Source organism: Falco rusticolus, chromosome 3 (assembly GCF_015220075.1).
Source record: "Falco rusticolus isolate bFalRus1 chromosome 3, bFalRus1.pri, whole genome shotgun sequence".
NCBI lineage: Eukaryota > Metazoa > Chordata > Aves > Falconiformes > Falconidae > Falco > Falco rusticolus.
The window spans coordinates 15,027,255-15,039,432 of NC_051189.1; the positions used below are offsets into that span (position 1 = coordinate 15,027,255).

The window sequence follows — 12,178 nt, forward strand, 5'->3', positions numbered from 1 at the left end:
CCACATTCATCTGGTGGTGTTCATATTGGTACAATACAAGAAATACAGCAAGAACTGTCTCTTCTAGCAGTCATGGCTTAAAATATAATAGCATAAAAGCTTTATTTGAAGTTCTAGAGAGACCAAAGGAAACAAATACAGATATCAATTTTATACTGAAGTTGCTCTTCGTCTTTGAAGGTAGTTGAACTTTCTGCTTTATCCCATATGTGAGGGTGGTGTGTGTGTGTGGTGGTGTTTGGGTTTTTTTTCCTTTTTTTTAATACAGTAAATTAGAGGGATTTGTTTGCACTAATTCAGTCTTCATAAATGCTAAAGCCTTTCATTTATCTCTGAAATCCTTTGTCAAAGTTGTTTGGCTGTGGATAGCAATAGATTTTGCTTCTAACAGGAAAAAAGTTGTGCAGTTCTCTTGTCTGTGTCGCTGCAGAAAGAGCCAAAGAATTGAACTGTGGCCTGTGTCAGTGCTGCATGTTCTCTTGAACACGAGGCTTTCCATTAAAGATTCTTCTTCTTCTTCTTCTTCTGTGTTTGGTTACCTTTCTGAAAGGTGACTCAACCTTGCAGAAGGAAGGAGAAATGAAATGTAGGTTGTTCTCCTGTTCTGAACTTAGAGCAAACCTTTGCAGAGGGCTCACATTGTTACTAAATCAATGCAGAACTGCTGTGCTGCGCATGGAAAATAGGGAAAGTGTAGTTATGTGTGAGTGTTCTTGGCTTTATGAAAATACATTGTGGTTAATGACATCTTGCATGTAAGTTGGAGGAAAAAAGGCCAAAAAAAAAGAACACAAAAGGTAACCTGCCCCTAATTTAAATAATTTCAGTGCAAAGGAGTGTGAAGTCCAGTTCTCCCCCCACACCACCATCCCCTGACCTTTCTTGGGCTGTGGGAACAGAATGCTGTGTATCCTTGTTGGTATGAGATGGGAGTTGGGTGGATTCAGGGTTGTTGACACTGATGTGCAAACAAGTGGGATGTGGACAGGAGGCAGTCATGCTGCTACTCCTCCATTTTTATAGATACTTGAACACCTTTGTCATTTATAGGTCTGACTGTGGTGATTCCTGTTACCTGTTGATCCAAAACAAATTTGTGCTCAGTACAAGTTTAGAAGCCAGAGTGGCAAGCATCAGTGTTAAACCTCTTGGTTTACGGTAGACTTTTTTTGTCTCTAAAAATGTTGTGCTAGTTAAGGAATAGAAGATGAAGCAGCCAAACACTTTTGTCTTGCTAGTCAATTTATTATATAATTAGTGCTGAAGGGGTTTTCCGAAGTGATACCTTCAAGGTACTACTGTAAGGGTGGGCTGGGTAAGGGCCACATGAAAAAACAAGAACAAAGGTGTCATGAACACTATTAAACACCCCGCACCCCCTCCTCACCCCCAAGTACACCACCACTTCCTACCCCCCTCCTACTCCCCTCTCCGATCCCTGCTGTGGGGTTAATTTACCATCCCATCCCAGTGCTGACCCCACAAGCCCTGCGCTTCCCGGATGGGCTTGGAAGGGCGCTTTTGCGCTTTTGCCCCAGCTTTCCTGGCCTGCCAGGCTGGGGCAGTGGCACGCCTGGCCCCACATCCCGCAACATCCTGAGCCGCTGTCACGATGGTCTTGAATTGCTGTGGGCTCGGGATGTTGGTGGTGGTCTCAGGGACGCTGTGGTCTGGGCTGAGCATCTCCGCGGGCAGTGAGAGCGAGCTGATGACGAAGTGGTAGATGGCTCTGCCGGTGTCACCATCTTCCCCATACACAGGGATGCTGCTGGGCTCCTCCTGGCTGACCAAGGAGCAGTTCTGCATCATCTCCTGGAGCAGCAGAAGATCATCTGCTGGGCCCCCGATGGCTTGGTGGTGGTGGGCAGCAGCGTGGCTGAAGGTGTTGGTGCCTGGGAGGGTGTTGGTGCCCAGGGCTGCCCCCACAGGGGTGGCCGTGCCGGAGAGGCTGAGCTGTGCCAACTGCTTCTCCATGTCCTGGTACTGAGGAAGGCACGGCAGCAGCACTGAGGGGGCTGAGGCCACAGCTCTCCCCTGGAGGTTGAAGGGCGCACAGTGTTGTGCTTGGCCCTGGGGGGTCCCAGGGACTGCCCAGGCTGGGGGTGTCCCGCAGCCCAGGGGGCCCCGCAGGGCAGTGCCCAGCAGAGACCCAGCGCGATGGCTCAGTGTGGAGGTGGCTGGTGGAGGCAGGTTGGTGTCCGTCCACTGGGTACAGAAGACTTGAGGGTCAAAAAGGCAGCCACATGGAGCCATCAGCAGACCTGTGTGGGCGAGTGAGACGCGTGCTGGGCCGGGGGACTCTCCAGGGGCACCCGCCGAGCCAGCCCCGCTCACTGACATGCCCGGGTCTGTACCAGGCACGTGAGGAGCTTGTGGCCAGCATACCCCCATGGGGTGAGCCACCGTGCTGGTGGGACAGGGTTGCAGGCTGGGGAGGAAACTGGCTTATGGGAGAGATGGCTTCAGGAGAGATGTCCCCAGGTGTCTGGGAAATTCTTTGTAAATTGTGTTTACTGGGCCAGGCAGTACCCAGGTGAGGCAGGGGCATTCACACAGGATTGCTGAACCCTCGTGCCAAAAATGCTGTGTGGCCGGGGGTGCCATGCCCACTGCAGGTGGCCGCAGTGCCAGCGCTGCGGTGGGTGCACGGGCTGTGGGGGTGGGCTGCCCCTGCCTGCACGGGCGGCACAGTTCGGCTGAGCCTCGAGAGAGAGATGAGCGAGCCCTGGTGGTCACCTCCACTCACCCCCAAGAATGTCCCCAGGCCACAGGGGTCAGGGTTGGTCCCTACCTTGCGGGTAGACGGTTTTGGAGTGGCCCAGAGGCTGACGCGGCTGGGGCGTGGGGGGAGCCCCGGGGCTTCGCAGTGAGAGCTGCAGCGGCGGCAGCGCCATGGCCCGTTGCGCCTGCCGCGTGCGAAGGGCTCTGGGGTGGCCGGTTGTGGAACGCTGGGGCGTGCTGCGTTCCGCTCCGCCCCCAACGGCCTCCGCAGGGCGCTCTGGGAAGGCAACGGCTTAAGCGGGGCTGGGCTGCCCGCGGCCCCTGCGGCAGGCGGCTGTCGGGCGCTGCGCCTGCAGATGCCTTTGCTAGAAGGAAGCCTTGGTCAGTCACCAGAGCTACGATACGATGTCATTGGTGGTCGTGAGACTTCGTGATATGAATCGCAGGAGCTGAGTGCTGGGGTGGCGGGTGACAGACTGCTCTGAGGGGTAGGCAGGGCAGGCGCGGTGGGAGATACTGCCCTGCCCGTAAGGGAGAGGTTTGGTTGTACAGCCCTTTACAGTTAGCGTTGATGTGGTTTAGTCTCTGGATGAGGATTAGGGGGATGGAAAACAAAAGATGTTGTAGTGGATGTCTACCGCCGATCGCCCAGACAGGACGCCAGCGCTGAGAAGCTATTCGGCAGGCAAAGAGGAGTCATTTTTTGTTGGGAAGACCCGTTGTCAGGTGTTTCTCTGATGTGGTGATTGGAAAGCGTTGGCGCTTTTTTGTGCATTCATGGTCTGAATCGCATGCTTCCACCTTGCTCTGTTATGGGCGAGTGGTTCATCAGCATCAGAAGAACAACTTCAAGCAGGTTAATTTTTGGACTTTGTGAGCGTTTTAATCACTTGAGCAGCTTTTAGCCTCCTTTAGCGTCAATAAAGAAGGAGCAGCTTCACAAATGCGTAGTTGAACCTGCTCAAACAGCAAAATTGAAATGAGCTCTAACTTTTTTCCTAGCTAAAAACTATGAACAGTTTGTCCTAATCTGGTGGTCATCAAAAAGGAGTCAGTGCATGCTGTTGAGGAAAGCTAGAATTTATCTCACCTGCATATGCTAATTTTGCTTATTATTTTGTTGTGACACTATGCTGCTAGTGAAATTAGCTTGGGAAACTGTAGGCATATGTACTGTTGGCAGTTAGTGGAAGATTCTAACGATCCCAAATTTTGCTAATTTAGATTTCATTTTAAACATAAGCCTTACCACAGAGTTAAATAGGATATTCTTACATGTTTGTTTGAAAATAATTTTGTACTTCTGATTCTTTCAGAATTCTTTTCCTAAGGTGACTTCTTTCTGTACTGTGTTCATTTAAGAGCTTGTCTTACTAAACTGCTGTGTCTAAGCAAACTTTATGTAAGTACTAGCCTTCTCAGACAGTTATGACAAACTGCTTTTTTTAAAGGTAATTGGGAGGCTAATGTTTTTAGTGGCTTCACAGTCATGAAGAAACCCAAACCAAAATTCTGAGCTTAGTATAAAACTGACATAAATTGTTTATGCAACTGAAATAGTAATTTAGCAAAAGAAATATTTGTTAATGACTTTTTTACAACTTAAAAAGAATTTTGCTTGCTGAGCAGCAGCTTTTGTGCAAGTGTTCAAAGATGAGCAGGAAATGATTGCTGCTCCACATGTACAGCGGATTATTGTGCTAGCCGCTGTTCAAATAACTAGCGTACTGCTATGAATGGTGTCTGGGGAAATGAAAAAAAATTTACATATTCCAGCAAATTCTTTTTGCTGTTCTCTCTGTGCATGGACAGAGTCTTTTTTGTTGTTGTTGATATCTCAGTATTTATTAAGCACCATTTGATTAGGTCTGACTTCAGATGGCTACATTTAAAACCATCTCATGAGAGTGGACAGTGTTTTTCTTCCTGTGATATACCTGGAAGCTGTGTTAAATAGAAAGACTAGGTTCAGCCGTATGGGAAACAGAGTGGCAGGTTTAAAAAAAACAAACCAAAACTCACTGAGAGTAAATTTCTGGTCTGTAAACTCAGAAGGTAAGACAGTCACACTGCATAAGTGTAGTGTTCATAGTGGCAGAACTGAGTTTTCCAGGGAACTTTTGAGTCCTTAACAGTCTTGGTGCTGTTGCAGCCTTCTAAGAGTAAAGCAAATGGCAGACAAATCTTCATTTATTCTTAGGAGTTGGGAGGGATTGTGTTGAATAAGCATGCAAAATAAAACTGAAATCTGTTTGAGTACATAACAGTAATGTGTTGACTGACTGACATTCATTTTGCATTGGGGGCTGTGTATTCTTGGGATTGGAGCTACTCTGTAGCATGGTTATTTAGATGAATGGTAAATTAGAGGAAAATAACGTTGATGAAAAAATCACAGCTTTGACTCTAACCTGTGAACAGTTGAGATTCTTTTTAATGGTTAGACAGGGGAAAGCTGTAAGTGTATATGGATATTAAATCCTGCAAGTGCTTGACAGGCAGGACTCTTCTGTCCTAACACAGAAGTTGATGGAAGTTTGAGTTCAGTAAAGAGACAGGCTGCTACATAACCCGTAACTACAGCTGCTTTATTGGAACCAGTTACAGTTCTGTTTTCATTTACAGCATGGCTCTAACTGTTCCTGGCACAACAGGCTTCCCCTACTCCCAGTTCTTACAAATATTTTTTTTTCTGCCTTTTCTTACAGCTAACCATTTTGTCTTGAACAGCAATAAAAGATGTGTCTTCCTGTCTCCCCCGGGAGATAATGGAGACAGGTGATAAAATAGTTAATATTACCTCCTACCACTAGCTCTTTAGTCTAGTTACTCCCTCTAAGCTTAAATACATTTGTAGCAGTTCTCATTTACGTTTGTGGTTCATTATGTTCATTTTCACTTTCAGGTTTTTAAGTCAATGTATATCAATGCTTTTCTTCTGATGTTATCAGGGTTGTAAAGAAGTGGCAATAATTCTTGCTAATCCAGCTTCAATAAACTGTTGTCACTGACAAGTTACTCATGTGGGATCTGAAAGGGTTATGTCTGTAACTATCTTATGAAATTCCAGCATCTTTCCTGCTTTTAGACTTCCTAAGAAAATAAAAAAATAAAAATTAAAAAAAACCCCAACCCTGGTCATTCAGGCTAACTGATCTGTCTTTTGTGGGGAAGAGAAATGGGCATTTTCCAGTATGATAACAGAACAGGTCTTTAAGCTAGGAACCACTTACTGTCTTGCACATGCCTTCACAATTTTGATGGAAGAACATCCTTTGAAAGGTAAATGCTTTAAATAAGTTTGGAGATATAATCCTGTGATCTTTGTGACAATCTCCGCAGTCAGTATGAATTCATAGGTAACATGGGATTGATTGCATAGATGCCTGCCTTTGAATTCTGTACATTTGTGCCAGTTTGTTTAATAATAGTTTTGGATGTACTTTAGGGTATAATGGGAAACTCCCTTCACCTACAAGGAGGTATTTCATTCACATTTTTTCTTTGCAGATGCTTGTTCATATATGTACAACAAAATTCCTTTTGCAGTTTGCATGCTATCTCAACATTGAAAGCATCAAGGAATGGCAGTCGTAGATTTTTATCTCCTTTCTGCCATGGAAAGGAATAAACTGCCAAGACTAGTAGTACATTATTCTAGACTGACAGAGCAGATAGTAGAGGTCTTGCTTAACTTCCCCTTTTAGTCAAGTAACAGTGGTAGGCTGAAAGCCTGCCTGCACTTAACCTTAATGCAATACAGCTGTATAAATTAATATTTTGAATAGTTCTGAGTTAAGAGATTTATAAGAGCAAGGCTAGTAGCTGCAGATACTTCTTCATTCTCCCTAGCACCTCAGTTAAGTTCAAAGTTGACCTCATATTTGAATAATTTGCTGATGAACTTGCTTCCGTATGCAGAGATTTCTCCCAGTAGTGTATTATTTTGGCCTGGTCTCTTTTACTTGGATAATTGTAGGACAGGTTTTTTCGTCTTTCCTAGGCTGAGCATCTGGAACTGCTTGCTCTCTGCCTTCAGAAATGGTAAAAAGAAATCCAGGCATATGGACAGGTTTTGGTTTCTCTAACTTAAGATAGTTTCTATTTCAGTCTCTGAGTATCTTATTTTGTAAAGAGGGGAAAGTAGACTTGTTTAGAATTTCTGTAAGCAGAAACAGTCTTAAACGTCAGTCATTGTAGAAGTGCTTATTTTTCCTAAAAGTACAGAGTTAAGCATTTTTAAAGTGTAAACAGGCCAAAAATAAGTTTTTATTCTTCAACACAGGGCTACAGGCTAAGAAGGCGGCTGAAAACTGAATTTGCATGCTGGCATTGGTGTTTATAGTACTGACTTTGAACTGTGTTGCAGTGCTTCTGGGTGCTTTATTGATTTCTGATAGGAATACTTGCATATCGGGGAAGCCTGTTGGGGGTCCATAAACATGCAGTTTGATGGCAGATGAAATTCGCTGTCAACAGATTCAAAATCAAGAACAGTGACACAAATAATACATCTTACTAAAAACTTGTTTCTTAACCTTTCAAGACATTTTATTGTTAAAAATTCTTCTGGGGAGTTCTTATATCTGATGAAATGCAGTGATAAATTCAGATTAAAATACTGAACTGTGACGTTGTTCTGTAGAACACGTTTTTGACTGTCAACTTGTGAAAGGTATTGATGTGGCTGAGTTAAGTATCGAGTAATTCCTGTGTGAAGAGAGCGAGTTGTTTCAGGTTCTTTACTTCGCTGCCCCCCCCCCCCCCCCATTGGAAAACTAAAATGGTGTAAGATGTGAAATGCATATCCCGTATTTAAGCATTTTATTTACTTACTAGGACACACAAATGAACTTTGATATACATAAAATTGATAGCATAAAATATTAATTCAATTTAAACCTGGAATTTTAGAGCTGCTCTTTTGTGTGTGTGAGACAGCAGCTTTGTGGGAGCCCAGTGTACTCTAGAGTACAGCGACCATACAGAAAAACTTTTCATCAACGGAAGCATTCTGAAGAGTGGAATAGATCAGGTTTACCCATCAGTGGGCTGCTCGCTCTCTCCTTTTTTCTTTTCTCCCCCTCTTCACCACCCCACCCTGTTTTGGTTTTTTGCCCCTGTCTGGACTTAAGTACACTTGTCCTTTTCAGTTTATGTGTCTTTTTCATTATGCATAGGTGTGCCTTAATTCTACTTGAGTTTGAGTGCTGGGGAATGATCCCTTTTGGCATTCACCAGCTGTTATGAATGATACAGACATCTCAAACTTAAGTATTCTGCCTTTGGCCTTACGGAGTATGGGTTTATGACTAAATGTAGAAAGAGCTGCAGCTGGAAGGAGGTTGAGAGTCACTGCCTTCTAGGTAGTAGCTTTTATTGGCTAGTAGAAGAGTTATGGTTATGTTTTCTGAAATAAGTCTGTTTCAGTGGCTTGGCACTATCCCAATGTACCTTTTTGGAATAGTGATCCTTGACATGAGTACTGAAGCAGCTCTTTCCTATTATGGGCAAAGTGCTCAATGGCAGAAGCTAAATGTCTGTAAAATACTGTTCGGTAATTCCTTATTATAATCAGAACTTTGATAGTGTGTGTACAGGGGGTTATGGTAATGAAGAAATGGCTTCAATTTCCTGTTGTGCATTGCTTTTGTAGAGCAGTGTATGTGTGCAAAGGCAGTGAATGAGGCTTGAGAAACTGCCTTTCAAATACGGTGTTTCTCACAACTGGCATGAATTGGTTCTCATCAGTGTTCTTCATGTTTGCTGCCGTTTTCCGGTATCAGTAGGATGTGATACCATCTAGGGCAAGTTCAGTATACCTACATTAAATATTAAAAAAATTACAGGTTTTGACATGTTTCTTGTGGGAATGGTACATTTTATTTGCAGGTTAAGTTGGCAAAGAGTGCAGCTGCTAATGCCCTCTGCTATCTATTAGGAACATGACATGGAACCTAAGAGTTAGAGAGATACCACCTTTCTGAACTAGCCTTGTTTTCCTGCCTAGTTTCTTGAGAAAACTCTTTTTTCCACATTCTCATGAACTGCTCAATAATTTCTCTGTTATTGTATGTGTTCTCTGTCGTGTCATAAGCATGGTGTTTGTGATGTTTGAGAAAACTCTGGCTGACCAACAAACCAAGGAGTTGGTTGTACTCTCCAGGGGTGGTTTATTCTTCAGACTCTTGGTATATGAGATGTGATAGAATTTGTGGATCTTTTAATGATTTGAGTCTAGCTCTGCATTGCCAAGACCACAAATTTGTCTTTGAATCTAAGGCCTTCCCTATGGGACAGTTTTTTCTAAAATTTAAGTACACCTAGTAGAATGCAAATTGTACTCTTACACTCATTTTTTCATCTTAGAAAGTTGTCCTAATGTTAAGTTCAATATTGTTTTTTTAACAAGTACATTCTAACTACAGTACATTTTATGACACTTGACTGTAATAATCCAACAATAACCAGAGTTGTAGTTGGTTGGCCTGGATTAAACTTGTTTGATTGTTTTGTTTAGATATTTTTTTTTCTCCTGAAGCATGTTGTGTTTAACATGTGCATCTCTTCCTTTTTTTTAATCTCTGTGAAAGGATGACTTGATCAGTAATTTGGAAAATCTGCATGGGGTTTTTTGATTCAAAATAGTCTTAATGGAAGATTTTATGGGCAGAGCTATAATCCACATACTGAAGTGAAGTTACTGTTTATTATGCCCAGGATTAGATTGGACTGTCTCAAATGATTAGTTAGCTGCTTATTATCTGTAAAGCCTAAGAAGCTTAAGTTTTCAGTAGTAAAACAGTAACTTTCATTCTTTCCAGATTGACACATGGGGGTTTAACATTAATATCTTTGCCAGATAGGAATGCAGTATCTGATTTTTGGAGTCTGTACTGGTTCAGCAACTTCCGTTCATAATGTGAAGTAGTGCAGAGATTTTCCAAGTATTCTGTACGTGTGCTTCACCCAGTGTTTTCTCACTGACTGCCTTGAAGGTCAGTAAATAGCCACTGCTATGCTTATCCCTTTCAAGATTCATCCTTACTGGCTCTTGCTGTAGCAGAATTCAAAGACTACAGACCTGGCTGAAGTCCTGCTATGCTTAGTGTTGCGTGTTTTGCCTCATTACAGATAAGAAACTGAGGTGTAACAGTGTTAATTACCTGAAAGGAAATAGGAAGTCTGTAGTTAAAAAAGGGGATCAAATGCATGTTTCTGTACTTACTGCAACATTAAACTGAGTTTCTGTAGTTGCATAACCTAATAAAACATTTTTATAAGATAAAAGCGAGGATATAATTGCCCATGGAACTCTAGAAACCACTCTGTGATGATACCTTGACTGAAAGTATGTCCACATGAAAAACTTTCATTCTTTAGATCTACCAGATCTCAGTCATTGTTGGGTATTTTTTAATTCTATTTTTGCTGGTACTTGTATTTTTAAGCAAATAACTGAATTTCCACCAAAATATGGGAGATGGAGGCCCAGAAGGCCAGCATCCATTTCTAGATTTGGGTGATAGGACACTGAATCAGTTAATATTTGTCTTCTTACTAAATCTTTGCAAGCGACATTAATTTTTACTGAAAGACAAAAAAGCTACTGAAAGCTTCTTGATCAGTCAAAGGGGTTTTGCATTACTGTTTATGGAGTTGGCCTGTTTTAATACACTTTCCATGATGCTCATCACAGTACCGTAAGGCAAGAGTAATTTTCTAGTGTAGCCACAGTGACAAGCATAACTTTATTAATGAGATTTATTGTTATGTAAGTACTCTCACTTTCTGTCTTGTTTTTGTCATATTCCAGTATTCAAGGGTTGCTGGCAAATGTATGCTGTGTTGGAAAGGTGCTGCTATAGGAGATTCTGTTATAAGAACATCCATAAATCGTCCAGTTCTTTGGCAGTGTCTTTGCTGCATGAAATGTCCCTGATAAATTGCGTAAGTTCATGAATGGCAATGCAAATAATTCCATAGTAGGTAATATTTGTTCTAGCCCATGCTAGGTATGATGAGCCTCAAACTAAATGCTGTCTATTGTGAAAGTTAACTAGCCTCACTTACTCTGAGACTTGTCACAATGGAGATTTAGATTTCTGTAGTTGCACTGTGTGAATCTGGGGCCAAGAATGCTTGAATCAGTCCTGTTGTAGCATATGATTTAACTTCTCTTCAGTGCTCTTAGTTTGTGTGTGTGTGTAGCCTTTTCCTGTCAGCAGCCAGACACGTATGTGCGTACAATTAATCTGTGCATCTGTACTAAATCCAACACGCCCTGTAGGCACTGAATCATAGGCCTTGTACATCTCTCTAGACACTGAATCATAGGCCTTGGACAGATGAGTACTACAGCATCACGTGATAGATCCAGTTTCTTCCTAGAAGGTATGCATCTATGGTGTGTGTGCACGCAGTTTTGTTTATCACAGAATCATTTAGGTTGGAAAAGACCTGTAACAACACGAAGTCCAACCATTAACTTAGCACTGCCAAGCCCACCACTAAATCATGTCCCTAAGTGCCACATCTACCCATCTATTAAATACCTCCAGGGATGGTGACTCAACCACTTCCCTGGGCAGCCTGTTCCAATGCCTGCTAACCCTTTCTGTGAATAAATTTTCCCAAATAGCCAATCTAAACCTCCTCTGATGCAACTTGAGGCTGTTTCCTTTTGCCCTGTCACTCATTACTTGGTTAAGACACCGACTTTGCTATAACCTCCTCTCAGGTAGTTGCTTCAGGGCTTGTGTTACACAATTCATGTAATACTTTTCCACATGCCATGTTTCTAAAGAGCTCTGGAGTCTCTGCCTTTCATTTGTTGAAGGTAAACCTCAGATGTGGCACTGACTGTGCTCTGGTTGCACATTGTGGTGAGGGCCCTGTGGGCTTCTCATGAAGGAGCAGTCTAAAGCATGCTCCACCTGTAGAGCAACTCTTGTCACATGGTTTGAAAGCACTTTGCAGATGGAGTTCCTGGTCTGAATTTGGAGATATGCAGAAGCCAGGCAGCTTAATTTCAAGTCTGGTTACGCTTCTTGCTACCATTTATCCCTGTCATTCTTTTACTATTGGAATTTGTTCTTTGACAAAGCTTGAGACTTTGTCTCAATGCTTGCAGGTATGTGGAGTGCTTGTACTGATGATACTCTTGTTGCATCTGCTTGCAAACTTAATGGTAAGTGAATGAAGGGAAGCTGCCATGTAAGCATGTCTGTTGCTGGACTTTTTACTTCTGTAGAGCAGCTTTGTGTCTACTGGAATTATGCTGGACATGACTCTGCAAAGTGAGTTTTCTGTAATTTTTTTTTTGTGCCTTTGTTTCATGTGGGTATTTAACTTAAGTTTTGTGGCTGCATTTTTTTTCCATGAAAAACAGTACTTCAGATTCTGTAGTCTTCAAATCTTTGTAGCCTCATAGTAGCAAAAAAAGGGTTTCAGTGTG

At 42.7% G+C, this 12,178-nt stretch overlaps 1 protein-coding gene across 8 annotated transcripts in view; it reads left to right on the forward strand.

Annotated features, from left to right (window-relative positions):
- Positions 1 to 12,178, forward strand: part of CYRIB (CYFIP related Rac1 interactor B) — a 98,953-nt gene that overhangs the window by 35,151 nt on the left and 51,624 nt on the right. The window contains exon 1 of one of the 8 annotated variants that reach the window (XM_037379233.1): positions 10,639 to 10,671. The exons of the other annotated variants lie outside the window; for them this stretch is intronic. Coding sequence (XP_037235130.1) covers positions 10,654 to 10,671 — 18 coding nt within the window. The 5' untranslated portion in view covers positions 10,639 to 10,653. Of the gene's footprint in view, positions 1 to 10,638; positions 10,672 to 12,178 lie in introns of those variants that run through there. 8 annotated transcript variants of the gene reach the window in all.